The sequence below is a fragment of the Aethalodelphis obliquidens genome, unplaced genomic scaffold (genome assembly GCF_003676395.1).
Source record: "Aethalodelphis obliquidens isolate GAN/ISIS:26980383/991018 unplaced genomic scaffold, ASM367639v1 scaffold38, whole genome shotgun sequence".
Lineage (NCBI taxonomy): Eukaryota > Metazoa > Chordata > Mammalia > Artiodactyla > Delphinidae > Aethalodelphis > Aethalodelphis obliquidens.
In genome coordinates, this window is record NW_020837982.1 from 7,382,951 (window position 1) to 7,399,306 (window position 16,356).

The 16,356-nt window shown below is 51.4% G+C and overlaps 1 protein-coding gene across 4 annotated transcripts in view; it reads left to right on the plus strand.

Annotated features, from left to right (window-relative positions):
* Nucleotides 1–16,356, plus strand: part of RAP1GAP2 (RAP1 GTPase activating protein 2) — a 219,224-nt gene that overhangs the window by 23,645 nt on the left and 179,223 nt on the right. Inside the window, exons 1-2 of one of the 4 annotated variants that reach the window (XM_027130673.1) lie at nt 7,924–8,072; nt 11,169–11,204. In XM_027130673.1, the coding sequence (XP_026986474.1) occupies nt 8,029–8,072; nt 11,169–11,204 (80 nt within the window). In that variant the 5' untranslated portion in view covers nt 7,924–8,028. Of the gene's footprint in view, nt 1–7,923; nt 8,073–11,168; nt 11,205–16,356 lie in introns of those variants that run through there. The other 3 variants (XM_027130670.1, XM_027130674.1, XM_027130672.1) reach the window with 3 other exon arrangements.

Consider the following 16,356-nt stretch of genomic DNA (forward strand, 5'->3'; position numbering starts at 1 on the left):
CCTTTTACTTGTCGTTATTTTAAATAGCATTTATTGTGTTTTTCTAATTATAAAAGCAAAACCTGCTTATTTCAGAAACCTTAGAAAGTTCAGGAAAGCACAAAGAAGAAAAAATCATGATCTTGAATCTCACCTCCTGAACAATATGGTCCTGAGCACATTAGTTCGCCTGTTGCATTCTATTCAGAGACTTACTGTACCTTGTTTGCCCTGGCATCACATATGCAGTCGTCCCTCAGTATCCTTGGGAGATTGCTTCTGGGACTACCCCCCACCCCGCTCCCCTCCAATATACCAAAATCCTGTGATGCTCAAGTCCCTTATATAAAATGGTGTAGAATTTGCATATAACCTACGCCATTCTCCCTTATACTTTATTTTTTAAATTAAAAACTAATGTAAGATTATACTCCATTTAAATTTATTATAAAATATAGTTTGTACCTCTTAATTCCCTACCCCTATCTTGTCCCCCACCACCTTCCCTCTCCCCACTGGTATCCCCTGATTTCTTCTCTATATCTGTGAGTCTGTTTCTGTTTTCTTATATTCATTCCTTTGTTTTATTTTTAGATTTGAAATATAAATGGTAACAGTCTTTCTCTGTCTGACTTGTTTCACTAAGTGTAATACCTTCCCAGGTCCACCAAGTCGTTGCAAATGGCAAAATTTCATTGTTTTTTATGGCTGAGTAGTATTCGATTGTATACATATACCACATCGTCTTTATCCATTCATATGTTATTGGTCACTTAGGTCTCCCATATACTTTAAATCATGTCTAGATTACTTATAATACCTAATACAATGTAAATGCTACGTAAATAGTTGCCAGGATGGCAAATTCCAGTTTTGCTTTTTGGAATTTTATGGAAATGTTTTTCCCCGAATATTTTCTACCTGTGGTTGGTTGGCTGAGGTGAACTGTATTGTTGAGAGATGTTGTCTTTCTCTAACCTACTCCTACTGTTGGAAATTTAGATTGTTCCCAGCATTTCATAGTTATGACAACAATGAGCTGGAGACCCTCAAAAGTACAACCTGGCACACAGCTCTGATTTTTTCCCTTTGGGATTTCTAGGTCAAAAGGTATGCATATGAAAAAAAACTTCCTACTGAAGCATAATATGCATACAGAGAAGTGCACAGGTTGTAAGTGTGCAGGTTGATGGATTTTCACAGGCTTGACATACCCATGTAAAAACAACACCCAGGGCTTCCCTGGTGGCGCAGTGGTTGCGAGTCCGCCTGCCGATGCGGGGGACACGGGTTCGTGCCCTGGTCCGGGAAGATCCCACATGCCGCGGAGCGGCTGGGCCCGTGAGCCATGGCCGCTGAGCCTGCGCTCCGCAACGGGAGAGGCCACAGCAGTGAGAGGCCCGCGTACCGCAAAAAAAAACAAACAAAAAAACCAACACCCAGATCCCCAAACTGGCCATGATCTGCACTCTAGAATCTTCTTGGCATGAAGGTAAGGATTCCGACGTGAACTGTCAAAGTTCCCCCAACAAAGTGGTATATTGGTCTCCTTGGGGTTTTCTTACTTAAGATTGAGAGACAAACTATGCTTAAAAGCAGAGTGGATGGGGAATTCCCTGGTGGTCCAGCAGTTAGGACTCTGTGCTCTCAATGCCGAGGGCCCGTGTTCAATCCCTAGTCAGGGAACTAAGATCCCACGAGACGAGTGGCGCAGCCAAAAAACAAAACAAAACACACACAAAACACCAACCAGAGTGTATGGAAGAACCATCTGGAGTCAGATACTGAGAGAGAGAGACCTGGGTTCTACCTCTCTGGGGCAAGACAGACTTACCTTCAGGGCAGAAGAGGTGATCTCAGGACTGGAATCAGCAGTCAGTTTGAACTCTAAATAGTTTAAGAAGGTTTTAAAGAAACAAGCGTTTGTAGCTTCCACCCCTCTCCTCCTCCTCTTCTCCTTCATCTTCTTTCTTCTTCTTCTTAGCAAACCATCTGTTTAACACTTTTTCTTTAAATTATAACATGTTCTTGGTTAAAAAAAAAAAAAAAAAATCAAGCAGCACAGGAGGACATGAAGTGAAAAGTTTCTTCCCCCCGGATTTCCAGTTCCAGTCCCATTCTTCAGAGGTAACCAGTCTTGGGCCATTGCTTATGTTTCCTTCCAGAAATTGTCTAGGCATATATAAGAATTTACATATTTATTTAAACGAATGAGATCCTATTATATGAGCTGTTCTGTCTTCTTTTTTTTAATTTTATTTATTTATTTATTTTTGGCTGCGTCAGGTCTAAGTTGCTGCACGTGGGCTCTCTAGTTGAGGTGCTCGGGCTCAGTAGTTGCAGCGTGCGGGCTTAGTTGCACCGTGGCATGTGGGATCTTAGTTCCCCAACCAGGGATCGAACCCAAGTCCCCTGCATTGGGAGACGGATTCTTAACCACTGGACCACCAGGGAAGTCCCTGTTCTGTGTCTTTTTGTTTGTTGTTTTTTAATTTTTAAAATAAATTTATTTATTTTATTTATTTATTTTTGGCTGTGTTGGGTCTTCGTTGCTGCACGCGGGCTTTCTCTAGTTGCGGCGAGCGGGGGCTACTCTTCATTGCAGTGCGCAGGCTTCTCATTGCGGTGGCTTCTCTTGTTGCCGAGCTTAGGCTCTAGGTGCGCGGGCTTCAGTAGTTGTGGCTTATGGGCTCTAGAGCACAGGCTCAGTAGTTGTGGTGCATGGGCTTAGTTGCTCCGCGGCATGTGGGATCTTCTTGGACCAGGGATTGAACCCGTGTCCCCTGCATTGGCAGGCGGATTCTCAACCACTGTGCCACCAGGGAAGCCCCTATTTGTTGTTTTTTTAGTTTTTAGGATATCTTTATGTAGTAACACATATAAATCCTACCTCCTTCTTTTCAATGGCTACACAGTATTCCATTGTATGATTGTTCCACAATATCGTGAAATGATGGTTATTTATGTTACTAATTGTATTTGCTATTATAAACAATGATATAGTTAACATCTGTGTGCATAGATCTTGTCAGCTTGTATGAGTTTACCAGTAGGATAAATCTCTTTTTTTTTTTTACGGTACGCAGGCCTCTCACTCTTGTGGCCTCTCCCGTTGTGGAGCACAGGCTCCGGACGCGCAGGCTCCGGACGCGCAGGCTCAGCGGCCATGGCTCACGGGCCCAGCCGCTCCGTGGCACGTGGGATCTTCCCGGACCGGGGCACGAACCCGTGTCCCCTGCATCGGCAGGCGGACTCTCAACCACTGCGCCACCAGGGAAGCCCAGGATAAATCTCTTTTTCTTCTTCTTTTTTTTTTGGCCATGCCATGAAAATTGTGGGATCTTAGTTCCCCAACCAGGTGTTGAGCCCGGGCCCTTGGTAGTGAAAGCGCAGAGTCCTAACCACTGGACCGCCAGGGAATTCCCCAGATAAATCTCTAAAAACAGAAGTGTTGGCACAAACAGTATGTGCACTTAATATTTTAATAGATCTTGTCAAATATCTACACACTAATGGTGGGGTGCCTGTTTCCTTACATCCTCACACCATTATCAAGGTTTTTTTTTTTAACTTATCTGATGGGTAAAAATACTTTATTATTATTTAAAAATAATTTAAAATAATGGTACACGTTACAGCTTCTTTAGTTCACAACCACGTGTTGCTGGGAGTTCTTTTGGTAGATAGCGTTACTGAACAAATCAGAATAAATTGCACGACTGTCGTATGTTGGGGTCCTGCTCTTGGAACCGAGTTTTCACAAGCGCTTCTCTTGTAATCTTTTTGGTCATCATCTTGCTTTTCAGAACTTGTGCAATGGGAAATTCAGTCTAGCCCTTGAGGCAGCGTGAGGGGGGAAGTGATCAGGGCGCTGTAAATCACATTGCAGATGTGAGATGTCATTTTTTCTCCATCCCGAGGTGTAGATTCCCAACCAGTGTGGGTCTGCTGGCTCTGAATCCCATGGCACCCTGTTTTCCTGGTCCTTCTCTGCCACTATGCTTTGCCCTCACCTGGTTTATAAAGGAAGCAGAGGCTAATCTAGCCTCCCCTTTGAGGCAAGGTCAACTGAAGCCTCCAAAGATGACGTGACCTGCTCAAGGTGATTCAGTGGTCGAGATAGGAGGAGAGCTGAGCCTTACGGGGTCGGTACTGATGCCAGCTTATGTTGTCTGGAGTGGGGGAGGATCCAGGCTGAATGATCTAGTGCCTGCTTCTCTCAGGACATCTGTTTCCTCAGCTTCCTGTAACTGCCTCATCCCCACGCCTGGGAAGGGAGCTTGTTTCATCTTTTACCTCCTGCTGGTGGCTGCGAGGACGGAGCTGCCGAAGTGGAGGAAACCACACTGTCTCTCCCTTCCCTCCTGCCCCCAAGGGACTGCAGATATGATGGAGGGGCTCCTGGCAGGGACCTGGGCTGCCTCTCCTCCTCTGATCCCAGCCAGCTTTCTCCGCTCCGTGTTTCTCTAAAATCCAGAGAACTGGCTGGGTTCCCTGGAGCTCTGTCCCGGAGTTGGAGCTCTGGTTGGTACTTGCTCCCTCAGCTGGACCAGAAATACCCACAGGCCTCCACCGGGGAAGCCAGGGCATTGTGACTTGGTGACCCAAAGTGGGCCGTTCCTCTGTGGAAGGGCAAGGAGCAGCCTCAGGTGAGAAGGACTCAGGCACGTGCTCCTTCCAGCTTCGTTGTTGTTCTTTCCTGGCTGTTGAGCTGAGCTTTGCCTTCGTTTCCCCATCTGTAAAATGGGCGTTGCGTGAACTGGGCATTTCTGTAGGTTCCAGAGTCAGTGGGGCAGGTTTGGTCCGATGATGCAGATCATTGTAGAGAACAGTGGCTGAGAACTTGGGCTCTGGAGTCAGACCTGGCTCTGCCACCATCACGCAGGTTCCTTAACCTCTCTGTGCCTCAGTGTCACCATCTGTAAAATGGGGATACAGTGGTGCTATCTCAGAGGTGGTTGTGAGATTGAAAGGTCAGTGCTGACCCATAGTCAACTCACAGTCACAGCGCTGCCCCTGCCCCCCTGGCCCCATAGCTTGTCCTTATCTCCACCCTGACTGCCCACATGCTGAGTCAGCTGAGGTTTGGGAGGAAGCTGGGCTGTGCTTGGTGGGGCAGGAGGGCTGGGCCTGGCACACAGCATGCTTCTCTTTTCTCTTGACTTGCAATCCTTCCCAGAGAGCCATGGACTCCTCGCTGCCCACCACCACCCAGAAGAAGAATGGAGGGGTCAGAGCAGGGGCAGCTGGAAGCTGCGTGGGACCGAGGGAGGGGGTGGAATCATAATCGATAGTACATATAACAGCTCCGGGAATGGTTTGGAAGCCCTGTGCCGTGTTTACGTTCGTTTATAATCTTGTGAGGTTGGTGGCAGCTGCTCCCTATTATGGAGGAGGAAGCTGAGGCCTAGAGAGGTTAGGTAAGTTGCTGGAGGTCACACAGCTCCAAAGCTTGGGAGCCTCAGCACTGAGGAGGGGAGAGTGGATGAGGCTCTAGAATGATTCTCGCCTCCCTCCCGAGCTTATGCGGTAAAATTGGAAGCTACCTGGGAACTTCCCTTCTCTTGCTCTGGGCCCTTACTCTGGGGGGCGAAGACGGCACCGGCCCTTCTGGACTCTCAAGTTCAAGTCCAGGCTGTGAGCTCTGTGCCCTTCCTGCTGAGGCAGCCAGGCCCTTGCCGCTCCTTGGTCAGGTGTCTGAATCCCAGGACTTGGTGTCTTTTGTGGCTGCCGCGCAAGGTGGGAGAATCCAGCCTGGTCTTGAAATGCTCCTCCCTGCCTGGTCCTTGGGCTGCCCTTCGGACCTTCAGATGCTCGGGCTTGGGCCTGTGTCTCCTCTGGGTCTGCGAACATTTGGCCCAGGTGGCCTCCTACCTGGGTTTTATCTGGGTGTCTTTGCAGACTATGAGGGCCTGAATCAGAGCATCTCTCAGCTGTGTCTTCCCCTGGAATATGTTGGTGGACAGCAAGCACACATGGTCACGTGTGTGTACAGATAAGCATAGATAAGACGGAAGGCCGGAAGTGCCCAAGCTGACTGTGACGGCAGCCCCTCCTCTCTCTCCCACATGGAAGCATGTCAGATGATGTGCTCCAATGATGGGCTCACTAGGAACTCCCTCTAATTGATAAAAAAAGTAAGCACTTTGCAAAAGGAATGTGGGTTATTGGTTATTAGTAACCCACGTGACGCCTGGGCTGAGGCTGTGGGCCGTTTCTGGCTTACCCTGGTGGTCCATCCCGTGGTTCAGCAACCCTGGGGAGGAGAGGGGGGAAGCATTGTGGGAGTGAGTCCTACTGGGTCCGATTAGGTCTCCTGCCCACTCCCAACCCAGTCACTGCAGCCAGGAGGGTGAAGCCCTGGCTGGCCAGGCCTGGCCAGGTGTCCCCCCCGGGGGCAGATGGAGTGCAGAGCTGTCTTGCTCAGATGGAGGCCAAAAGGATGCAGGACAGGCAGGACCCAGGGGGTCCGTGGTACCTGCTGAGCATCTCCTGAGTGTGGGGTGGGTGCAGTAGGGGTGACAGATCTGGGTGTGGAGTGGACGTCCAGCGGGAAGCCGGTGGTCTATGCAACCCTAGGGAGTGAACCACTCGATCCTTCCTTTTCTGATGAAGGTGAGGGTGGAGGGTGCAACCTGAACCAAGGACCACCAGGCTCCTGCTGGGCAGCCAGGGGGGCACAGGACCCCACACCTGCCACCCCTAGCCCTGACCTCGGTCAGGACCCTGTGCTGCCCCCATAGGGCCTGAGGCCCCTTGTGTCCCCTGCAGCGGAGGAGTCAAGAAGATAAAAATGCCTGTGCCCTTTGTCCACAGCCTGGGGGTGGCCCTCTGGCATCACAGCGCGGATCTGACTCCCAGCTCCGGGGAAGGTGGGCCAGTGGGAAAGGCCAGTGGTGGAAGCTTCTCCACTGCTTGGTAGGGGCGGGGACCTGGCACCCCGCCCGTGACCCTCTACCCTAGGCTGCTGTATGTATGTGCCACACTCTTCGACGGGGCTCTCATTAGTGAGCACCTACCGTGTACCAGGCATGGCAGCACTGGTGCAGACAGAGATTAGGACTAGCCTGTGGGTCCAGTGGGAAAGGCAAAGACGTGCACGTCGGTGCCACCTGCCACCTCTGCCACTGCCGGCAGGAGCTCAGCACTGCTGACCTCTGTCTAGACGCTCAAGGGCATCTGAGCAGTACAGATCTGTGCCTGTGGCTGTGCCTGTGTATGTGAGGGCGCCTTGTAGGCGTGTGTGCGATCTGAGCGTGCGCCTAGGTGTGTGCACGTATGTTGATGTGCGTGTGAGTGTGTGTTTGTTTGGGGAGCTGTATGTGCACGAGATGGATGTGCAGGTGTCTTTGTAAACGTCTGCACGCACCTGCAGGTGAGTGTGCAGTACCTGCGTGCACGTGTGTGCCGGCGTCTGCTGACGAACGTGAGCACGCATGCGCCTAGGTGGACCCGTGGGTCCTGTGCATATATGTGTGCACGTGTGTGCGCCCCTGGGCCCACGTGGGTGCACGTATACTTGTGTCCACACGCGTGTGCATGTGGGGCAGGTTTATCTGGTACGGCGGAGGGAGAAAGGCCAAGGTCCCGCCTCCGGCAGCCCCAGGGAGTCGGTGTGGGCCCGCGTCGGCAGGGCTCCCTGAGCCTTCCAGCCAGGTCTCTCTCGCCCTCCCAGGCACAATCATGGTAATCCTCGGGCCTCCTTGGGTTCCGGGCAGCCTGGGCTGTGTGGGGCAGAGCTGCCAACCCGGGCTGTGGTGCAATCTGCCGGCCGAGCCCCTTCCGGAGCTGCGGGTTCCTCCGGGTGTGGGGAAGCTGCCCTCTGCGACCTCCCCTGCCTGTCTTGGTGCGTCTTGGGGGGCAGGACACCCCTCCCACCCCGCGGCCTCACCCACAGGAAGCCGGGCTGGGGGGCAGGCAATGGGGGAGGTGCCACGCGGGGCACCCCGCCCTTTGCCGGTGGCTGTCGGCCCCGCTGCTCCGAGGCTGCAGCAGTCTTGCCAACAGCCTCGGGGGCATCGCTGGACCAGGGGCCCCTCCGTCACAGCCATGTTTGTCAGGAAGCGCAGCGTCTCCTTTGGGGGCTTCGGATGGTGGGTAACAGATGGGAGGGAGGGTGAAGGGGTGGGAGCGAATCTGGCTGTGAAGCCCGGTTGAGCCTGTGGCTGTGACCTGGTCTGTAGGGAGCAGTGCGGAGGACTTTCAGATGCTTGGGCGGATGGAGATGGAAGATCCTGTGCGGGGGGGCACCAGGCTTTTCCTCACTGTCCCTTGGGTACAGTCTTCTAGGGAATTCAGAGGTCGGAGCTGGAGCCAGTGGGAGTGTGACTCTGGTGAACGTGGGCCTCTGTGTCATGTGTTTCCATAAACGTGTATGTGCATCTGTGATGACTGTGAACACGTGTGTATCTGGGACTGTGTGTTTAGGTGTGCACGTCTGTGCGGCCGGGTGTGAGGTGTGTGCCTGGCTGGGTGGGTGTGCCGACGCGTGGCCACGTGTGCACTCTGCGCTTCTGAGCGGATGCCGGTGTGCGCCTCGGAGCTTCTGTACCTGTGTGTGCTCTTGTCTGTGCGTGTGTGTTATGCTTCTGTCTGGGTCATCTCTGTGACTTCGTGGCCGGGAGAGTGTGTGGCCTGCTCGGCCTTTGGGCTGTCTGCTCTCTTCAGGGGTGAGCAGTGAGAGGACCGGGCAGGCCTGTCGCCAGGGGCCCCTCCCCGCCCTCCCCCTACAGCCAGTCTGAGCAGCTGGGGCTGTGCTCCAGCCTCTCGCCTGACCCTCTGGGCCACCTTTGCTGCTAAGTTTCTGTCTGGGACAAAGGAGAGGCTCTTTCCTCCCTATGGGGCCATAAAGTGAGGAAACTGAGGTCAAAGACTTGTCTCTGGTTACCAGCTGCCAGCAGCTTCTCCTCAGCTGGGGAACGGGGTCTAGTGGTTTTCATTATCAGTTTCCTTTCAGCTTCTAGCTTTGGAGCGTCGTCAAAGAAGAGGTTCCCACTGCTGAGGGGGGGGAGGGTGGCCAGGGCTGTCCTGGTGTGGAAGCTGGGTGGCCAGTAGCGGGGGGCGTAAGAGGCGAAGGAGAGTGGGAGGGAGCACAGGGGCTGCAAGACATGGGATGGCAGAGCTTCCTGGTGGGGCTGGAGGGTTAGGGTGGCTATCGTGCGGGGATGGCTTTCAGCAGGGAAGGGGTCTTGCAGTTGTTTGAGGGCTACATTACAGATTCCTGGAGCCCTGGTCCACTCCAGACGGTGAAAAGAGTCTTGGGGGTGGTATCTTCAGAGCTCCGTTGGATGCCAGGGTGGATGTCCAGTAGCACTGGTGGACAAGGTGATGAGAGTGAATGGGATGCGGCAGGGGAGGGAGGAGAGAGATGGCACCCGGAAGCACCTGGGGACCTTGGTTTCCTGAAAGGGGAAAGCTCAGTGTCACAGGGCTGCCCTATCTCCCCATCTCAGCCCTGCCAAGCCGTAGACCCTGCCCTCCGAGGCCACACCCCCGTGGGAGCCCGGTTGACTGAGTAGGTGTGGACGTGGGTCCCGGGACCGGGGCTGCTGTGGCCCAGGGTGTGACCCAGAGAGTTGGTGGGTGGCGGGTGGTAGGGTGAGAGGGCATGCTGGGAGACCTGGGTTAAGGCGCCGCTCCTCTTCTGCTCTTTGAGGAGCCCAGATGGGACACTTCCTCTCTCCAGGTCTCAGTTTCTCCATGTGTAAATGGGGAATTTCTGCCTTACCCACAACAAAGGGATGTTGTAAGAATTAAAAAAGATTCCTTGGGAAAATATAAAATGTAAGGGCTTATTGATAGAGGTTCCAGTTGGGTTGCTCTGGGTAACAGATGTTGTAGCAGAGTGCAGGGATCTGCTCCTGGGTCCACCTTACTCCCATTCAGTGAGTTGAATGGGGGAGGACGAGGCTCTCCATACCAGAGGGGGTTAGGAACCCAGTGAGACCCCTGGGGGCCTCGTGGAAGCACCAAGGAGGGGGCCCAGGGGGCCCGTGGGGAAGAAGCTGGGAGGGGGGACCTGGGCCAGGAACCGCGGGTGTGGCTTATTTTGCTGTTGGGAACTGAGATCGGAAGGCGCTGGGAGTTGACTCAGGGTGGAAGGATCCCACCCCCCAGCTCAGGGGCTTGGTGCTGACTCGCGATTGCTGGGGCAGCTCTGCGTCCTCACCGTGTGGCACACAGCTCCCCTCCTCCCTGGGGCCCCAGTCGTTGCGTGTATGGGGAGCTCATGGCAGAGCTGAGCTGCTGGGCAGAGGTGGCTATGAGAACTTTCCAGGGTTTCAAGCCTCCTGGAGGTGGTGGTGATTTTGGTGGCATTAATGACAATGATGACATGGCGCAGTGGTGACACTGATGGTGATGTGACCCTGGTATTTGTGACCCCTAAACAAGAGGAGACAGAGAGTGGGAATCTCGCCTACCTTTCAGTCTCTGGAGAGAGGAAGGGGCCTCTTTTACCAGCCATAAGGGCTGGCATATGCAGAGGGTAAAAATAGAAGCCTAGCAGCCCTGCCTTGTCTTCCAGCAAGGGTAGGCGCAGGCTGGGGTGGAGTTGCTGGCTGCCGGGACAGTCTGCCGCAAACGTGATCTTCCGGGCTCTGAGCTCCTGTGCCCGACAGACCCCACCTCCTGTGCACCCTGGTGCCTGCTGTCAGGTTCTGTCTCAGGAGTGGCTTATGCCTCCTTAGAGGAACTGGCAGCTCCCAGAGCAGGAGGGTCCCTGGTGCTGGAGGTTGCGGCATCTTTGTAAAGCAGAATCCCAGGAAATATCCATGCACTGATTGTCCAGCCGCTGTGACCCATGAGGCTGGGTTGCAGAGTCCTCTTCCGGAGCTTGGGTAACGAAAGCAGAGATGGCATATAAAGTGCTTTAGATCCCTGGGTCTGGAGTCAGATACTGGGATCAGACTGGGCCAGTGACTGTATCCTCCCGAGCCTGTTTCCTCATCCCTAAAATAGGGAGAATAACAGGACCCATCTCACTGGGTTATGAGTGGCTCCGGCCCTCCCAGAGCTCCCAAGTCCTCCCTTTCTGGGCTGGAGGAGAACTTCCTTCCTCCTGAAGCAACATTGTCCACGGCCCTGCGGGGCTGGTGGTCTGGGCTGGCCCCGGGACCTGTCCCCTGCAGGTGCTAGGTGGGAGCCTTCAGCCCTGGCACTGACGGAAGCCCTTGCTTTTCTCTTGGCAGGATCGACAAGACCATGCTGGCGAGCCTGAAGGTCAAGTAAGTAGCCACTTCCTGTTACGTAAAGGTCAGAGGTGATGGCAGATGGAGCTCCTCTGGGGCCCTCATTTCCCTCCTGGTTGTGGAAAACGTGAGCGGGACTGTTGCATTTGTCAGAGTCTCTGTCTCAGTCCAGGGGCTTGTGGACTTGGAGGAGGCTGGACTGGGCTCTTGATTCCCGAAGTATCCGGGAAAAGGCAGATGCTGGGAAGCAAGCAGGGGGACCCGTGTGGTGGAAATGTGTATAGCAGTGAAACTTTCAGGCCACAACTCAAGGGTATAAGAAAGATAATTGTATTTTCCATCACTTTAATTTTTATATTTTAATTTTCCATCACTTGTAATCATTTTATTTTTATATATAATATTTGTAGCCCCAGTCCCAAGAGGCTATTTTTTTTGCCGCACTGCACAGCATGCAGACTTCCCCAACCAGGGATTGAACCCATGCCCCCCTGCAGTGGAAGTGTGGAGTCTTAAGCACTGGACCGCCAGGGAAGTCCCAGGCTGTCTTTCTGACATTCCCACCTACCTGGAAAATTGTGCCACACAGTTCTAGGACCTGGCAAAACACCCCAGTGTGTGTGTGTTTGTGGGTGGTCAGCTGGTCATCGAGTCATCTATTACCAGATATCTGTCGTCCTGATCAGCCTGGCCCTGAGGCTCTCTGAGAATTCCAGCACCAGATTCAGGGTCTGGGGATTGATTGTCTGCCTCGGTTTACCACGTGTCTGCTCGTCTGTCTGGAGAGCCCTGAACAGACACCCCTTTGTCCTAGAACCTCTGACTGCCCCTCTCTCATCACCTTCGTTCTTTTCCCTCTGTGTTTCTGGCCAAACCATTTTGCCTGCACCTGGATCCTCTTTCTCCCTTGAGACTTAACAAAAGTCGGTTCCCAACTGCATCCCTCCCTCGGGCAATGAGTACTGACCAACCACCTTCTCCAATTAAGTGAGTTAAAAAGGAGAGAAATTTTAGGAGGGAAAAACAGCATTGGTCCCTAGCTCAAAATATTATCCTGCAACACGTGAATTGGCTCAAGCATGAAAAATTCCTCTACTAAGTGTCCTCCTCTGGAGGCAGCCCCAGCTGCTTGTAACTCCCCCATCTCAGCTGAAAGGTTTTCCAGGCTGGCCTCTCTCTGCCATGCCATTTAGTTGCCAGCACTGACTGTGCATCCCCTGGGTACACTTCCCTGGGCAGAGCACAGCCAGTCTTGCGAGTTGGCATCTAAGGGGGGGGTGGCTCAAAACAAGGAAACTTCCCACTCAGGTTTGTTTTGCTCAGAAGGGTGAGGGTGGGCAGTTCGCAGGGCAGGGATGGATGGAAAACTGTCCCTGCCCTCTGAGAGCTTTCAGTCTCTCTGTAGAGTTGATGCCAGGGATGTAGTGGGAGCAATCTTGGAAGACTGCCAGGAGGAGGTACCTTCGAAAGTAGCTCTTAAAGATGGGGCGGGATGATGGGCCTGTCTGTGCCTGTGCTGATTGGCGTGGAGTGTGCATCAGGGCAGTCCAGCGTTTAGGGCAAGTCACTCTTGGGCAAGACACTTAACTTCTCTGGACTTCAGTTTCCGTATCCTTTGACACAGCAATGTCTGGCCTTCGTAGAGCTTCCTATCTGCGTATTGCATGAGTTGCTAGGTAGGAAGCTGAGTTACTAAGGGGTGTAGAGTGGTAGGAGTGGGTTTTTTTGGTACCGTCTTGGGACATCTAGTTCAATTTCACAAGCGTTTATTGAGGGCCTGTTTGTTTTTATTTTAACTAGTAAAGATGATACATGTAACCTGCAAAGGAACTAGTTACAAGGTGGAGTGAAGGGCTGGGGGCATGGGCCAGTGTTGAGGTTGGGACCCCAGTGGGCTCTCTGGGTATGTGGGGGACAGTCTGAGGTCTTAGGCCTTGGGGAGGTGGTGCTGAGAGGGTTGTTTGGGACAGTGTGTAGGACTGTGTTCCTACTTGCACTTGGTTAAGATTCTTTTGATTGCAAGAAACAAAAACCCAGTGTAATCTGGTTAAGCAAAAGATGGAGTTTATGGAAAAAAATCCCGGTGGCTCAGGGAACCCAAGGGGAGGAGGTGGAGCTAGAGCTCAGGGGGCATTGAACAGGAACTGGAAATGCATCCCCATCAAAACCCCAGCTGCCTTCCTTGCGAAGATTGATAAACTGATCCTAAAATTCTTATGGAAATTCAAGGATAATCTTGAAAAAGAAGAACAAAGTTGGAGGACTGTACTTCGTGAGTTCAAATTTACTACCAAGTGACAGTAATCAAGAGAGTTTGGTAAGGGCATAGAGATAGACACACAGATCAATGGAATAGAATTCAGAGTCCAGAAATAAACCCTCACATTTGTGGTCAATTGATTTTCAACAAGTACAATATGTCATGACAATTCCATGGAGAAAAATAGTCTTTCAACAAATGGTGCTGGGACAACTGATATCCACATGCAAAGGATGAAATTGAATCCCTGTCTCACACCGTATACAAAAATTAATAACTCAAAATGGATCAAAGACCTAAATGTAAGAGCCCAAAGTATCAAACTCTTAGAAGAAAACCTGATGAAAATCTCTGTGGCCTTGGATAAGGCAATGGTTTCTTAGGTATGACACCCAAGGCACAAGCAACAAAAACAACAAGAACAACAAACCGATTAATTGAACTTCTTCACAATTAAAAACTTTTGTGTTACAAAGGACACCATTAGGAAAGTAAAAAGACGATGCCCAGAATGGGAGAAAATATTTTTAAATCACATATATGATAAGGGACTCATATCTAAACTATATAAAGAACTCTAACAACTCAATAATACAAAGACAAAAAGAATTTAAAAATGGGCAAAGACTCTGAATAAACATTTTTCCAAAGAAGTTATATAAATGGCCAATGAGCACATGAAAAGATGTTCAACGTCATTAGCCATCAGGGACTTGCACATCAAAGCCACCGTGAGATACTACTTCACACCCACTAGAATGACTACAATCAAAAAGACAGATAATAACAAGTGTAGGTGAGGATGCAGAGAAATTGGAAGCCTTACACGCTGCTGGTGGGAATGTAAAAGGGTTAAACGTAGAGTGACTGTATGACCAGCAATTCCATTCTTAAGTATACATCCAAGAGCAATAAAAACATATGTCCATAGAGAAACTTGTATGTGAATGTTCATAGCAACATTATTAATAATAGCCCCAAATGGAAATAATCCAAATGCAAAGATACAGTCTTCTTTTTGGGGTGATGAAAATGTTCTGGGACTAGTTCGTGGTAATGGTTGTACAACCTTGTGAATATACTGAAAACCATTGAATGATAGGCTTAGAAATGGTGAATTCTACAGTAAATAAACTACATCTCAATAAAACTGTAAAAAAAAAAAAAAAGAGGGAATCTGATTGGCCCAGCATGGTCCAATCAGTTTAGCTGGAGAGATGGGGTTTATGGGTAAAATATGTCTGCTGCAGCCAGCTCTCTCTGTGGGAGGGGTTAGTTCTCAGAGAAGAAGGATGAGTTGTGGGCTGGGCAGATACCATAGGAGGTTTTATCCCATCACCCCCATGACTCTTAGGACTAAAAGGAAGATCAGTAGCTGCTCCCTCATTCTCCTCCCCACTAATACCTAAGAAGAAATTCTGCCTGGGTACCCAGGATGTGGCTCTGCTTACTGACAGGTCCTTAGGCAGCCAACTGCATGTGCTAGGGCTCTTCCAGGTACCCAGATGCTGCCTTCCTTCGGCTTCTGCTGAGTGAGACATATTTCTGTACTAACGCAGCCCATTGGCTTCTCCACTGAGCACCAGATACCCCTGGACTGCAGCCCATGCTCCCGATTGCCTCAGCTTCTTCCCCAGTTACCTGGTGTCCTTGACAGTCAGTCCTTGAAGACAGTCAGCCATACAACTCCTGGAAGTATCCCTGAGCTATGCAGCTCTGAAGATGGGGGTTCTGGCACCACCATTATTGAGCACTTACTATGTGCTCACTTTTCATCACAGAGTTTCCCTGCGGTTTCACAACCATCTTGGGAAGCAGCTACCACTACTGTCTGCATTTTACAGAAGAGAAAGGGAGGCTTGGGAGGTTAGGAAACTCAGTCAAGGTCATCAGGGAGTAGGTCATGCAGCTGGGATTTGAATCCAGGTCTGTACTTCATGGCTGGTTCAGTCCAGGCTGGAGCTAAATAGTTCTCAGCACCTCTCTCCGCCCTACTTTCCCACTCTTTTCCCGATTTAGATAGAGAGTCTGGTGCTTTGGCCCCAGAATGCACCCCTGCCTCCACAACACTGTGGATGGGAGGGCCCAGCTCCCTGCTGGAGGCCCAGGTTGAGAGGGGTCTGGGGTACCTGATGATGAAGACCCTCAGAGGCAAGGGGTGCTGGGGGCCTGGAACCACACAAGAACCCTGGATAGGGGGGTGGTGGCAGCACATACAGGAGAAAAAATTGGGAGGCGGAGACTAACAAATTGTTAACCTCTCCAAACCTCAGTTTGCCCATCTGTAAAGTGGGAGGGTTGGACTGGTGCCCAATCTGCTCTCTTCTAGCTTTGACATTCTGGGAGTTCACCTTCATGCCTTTTGTCCTTTTGCATTTCTCTCAGGACCTTGATGATGGTAGGTGCTCGCTGTTGACTAAGCAAATGCATGCACGAATGAATGAGTGTCTTTGAGAGCAGAGGTTCTGCATACCTCATCTCTGGCTCCCCAGAGCCTTACACCATGCTCGGCATATAGCAGGTTCTCAGTCTATATTTGCTGGATGAATTAATTCTGGGTCATCATGGTTAGCCCATCACATGAGATGGAGGGCTGGAGAGAAAGAGGCAGGGACAGCAGGTGGGGAGCGCCGCTTCACCAGCCTGCTCCCAGGCCAGCTTGGGATACGGTCTGTATTGCAGTGGTTGAACCATAGTCTGACTGGATTCCCACAGGGGGAACCTAGGTTGGCAGGACCATGTGTTTGCTCATGGAGGTCCTTGAAGCAGCATCCAGAGAGCACGACCTGAACTGGGAGCCTCTGGTACTTTCCTCCACTCTTCTTTTTGCTGCCCCTTGCCCTCCCTCTCAGAGACTCCTGCTTCTTTGCTAAAGAAAGAGGTGTGTGTGTGTGTGTGTGTGTGTGTGTGTGTGTGTGTGTGTGTGTG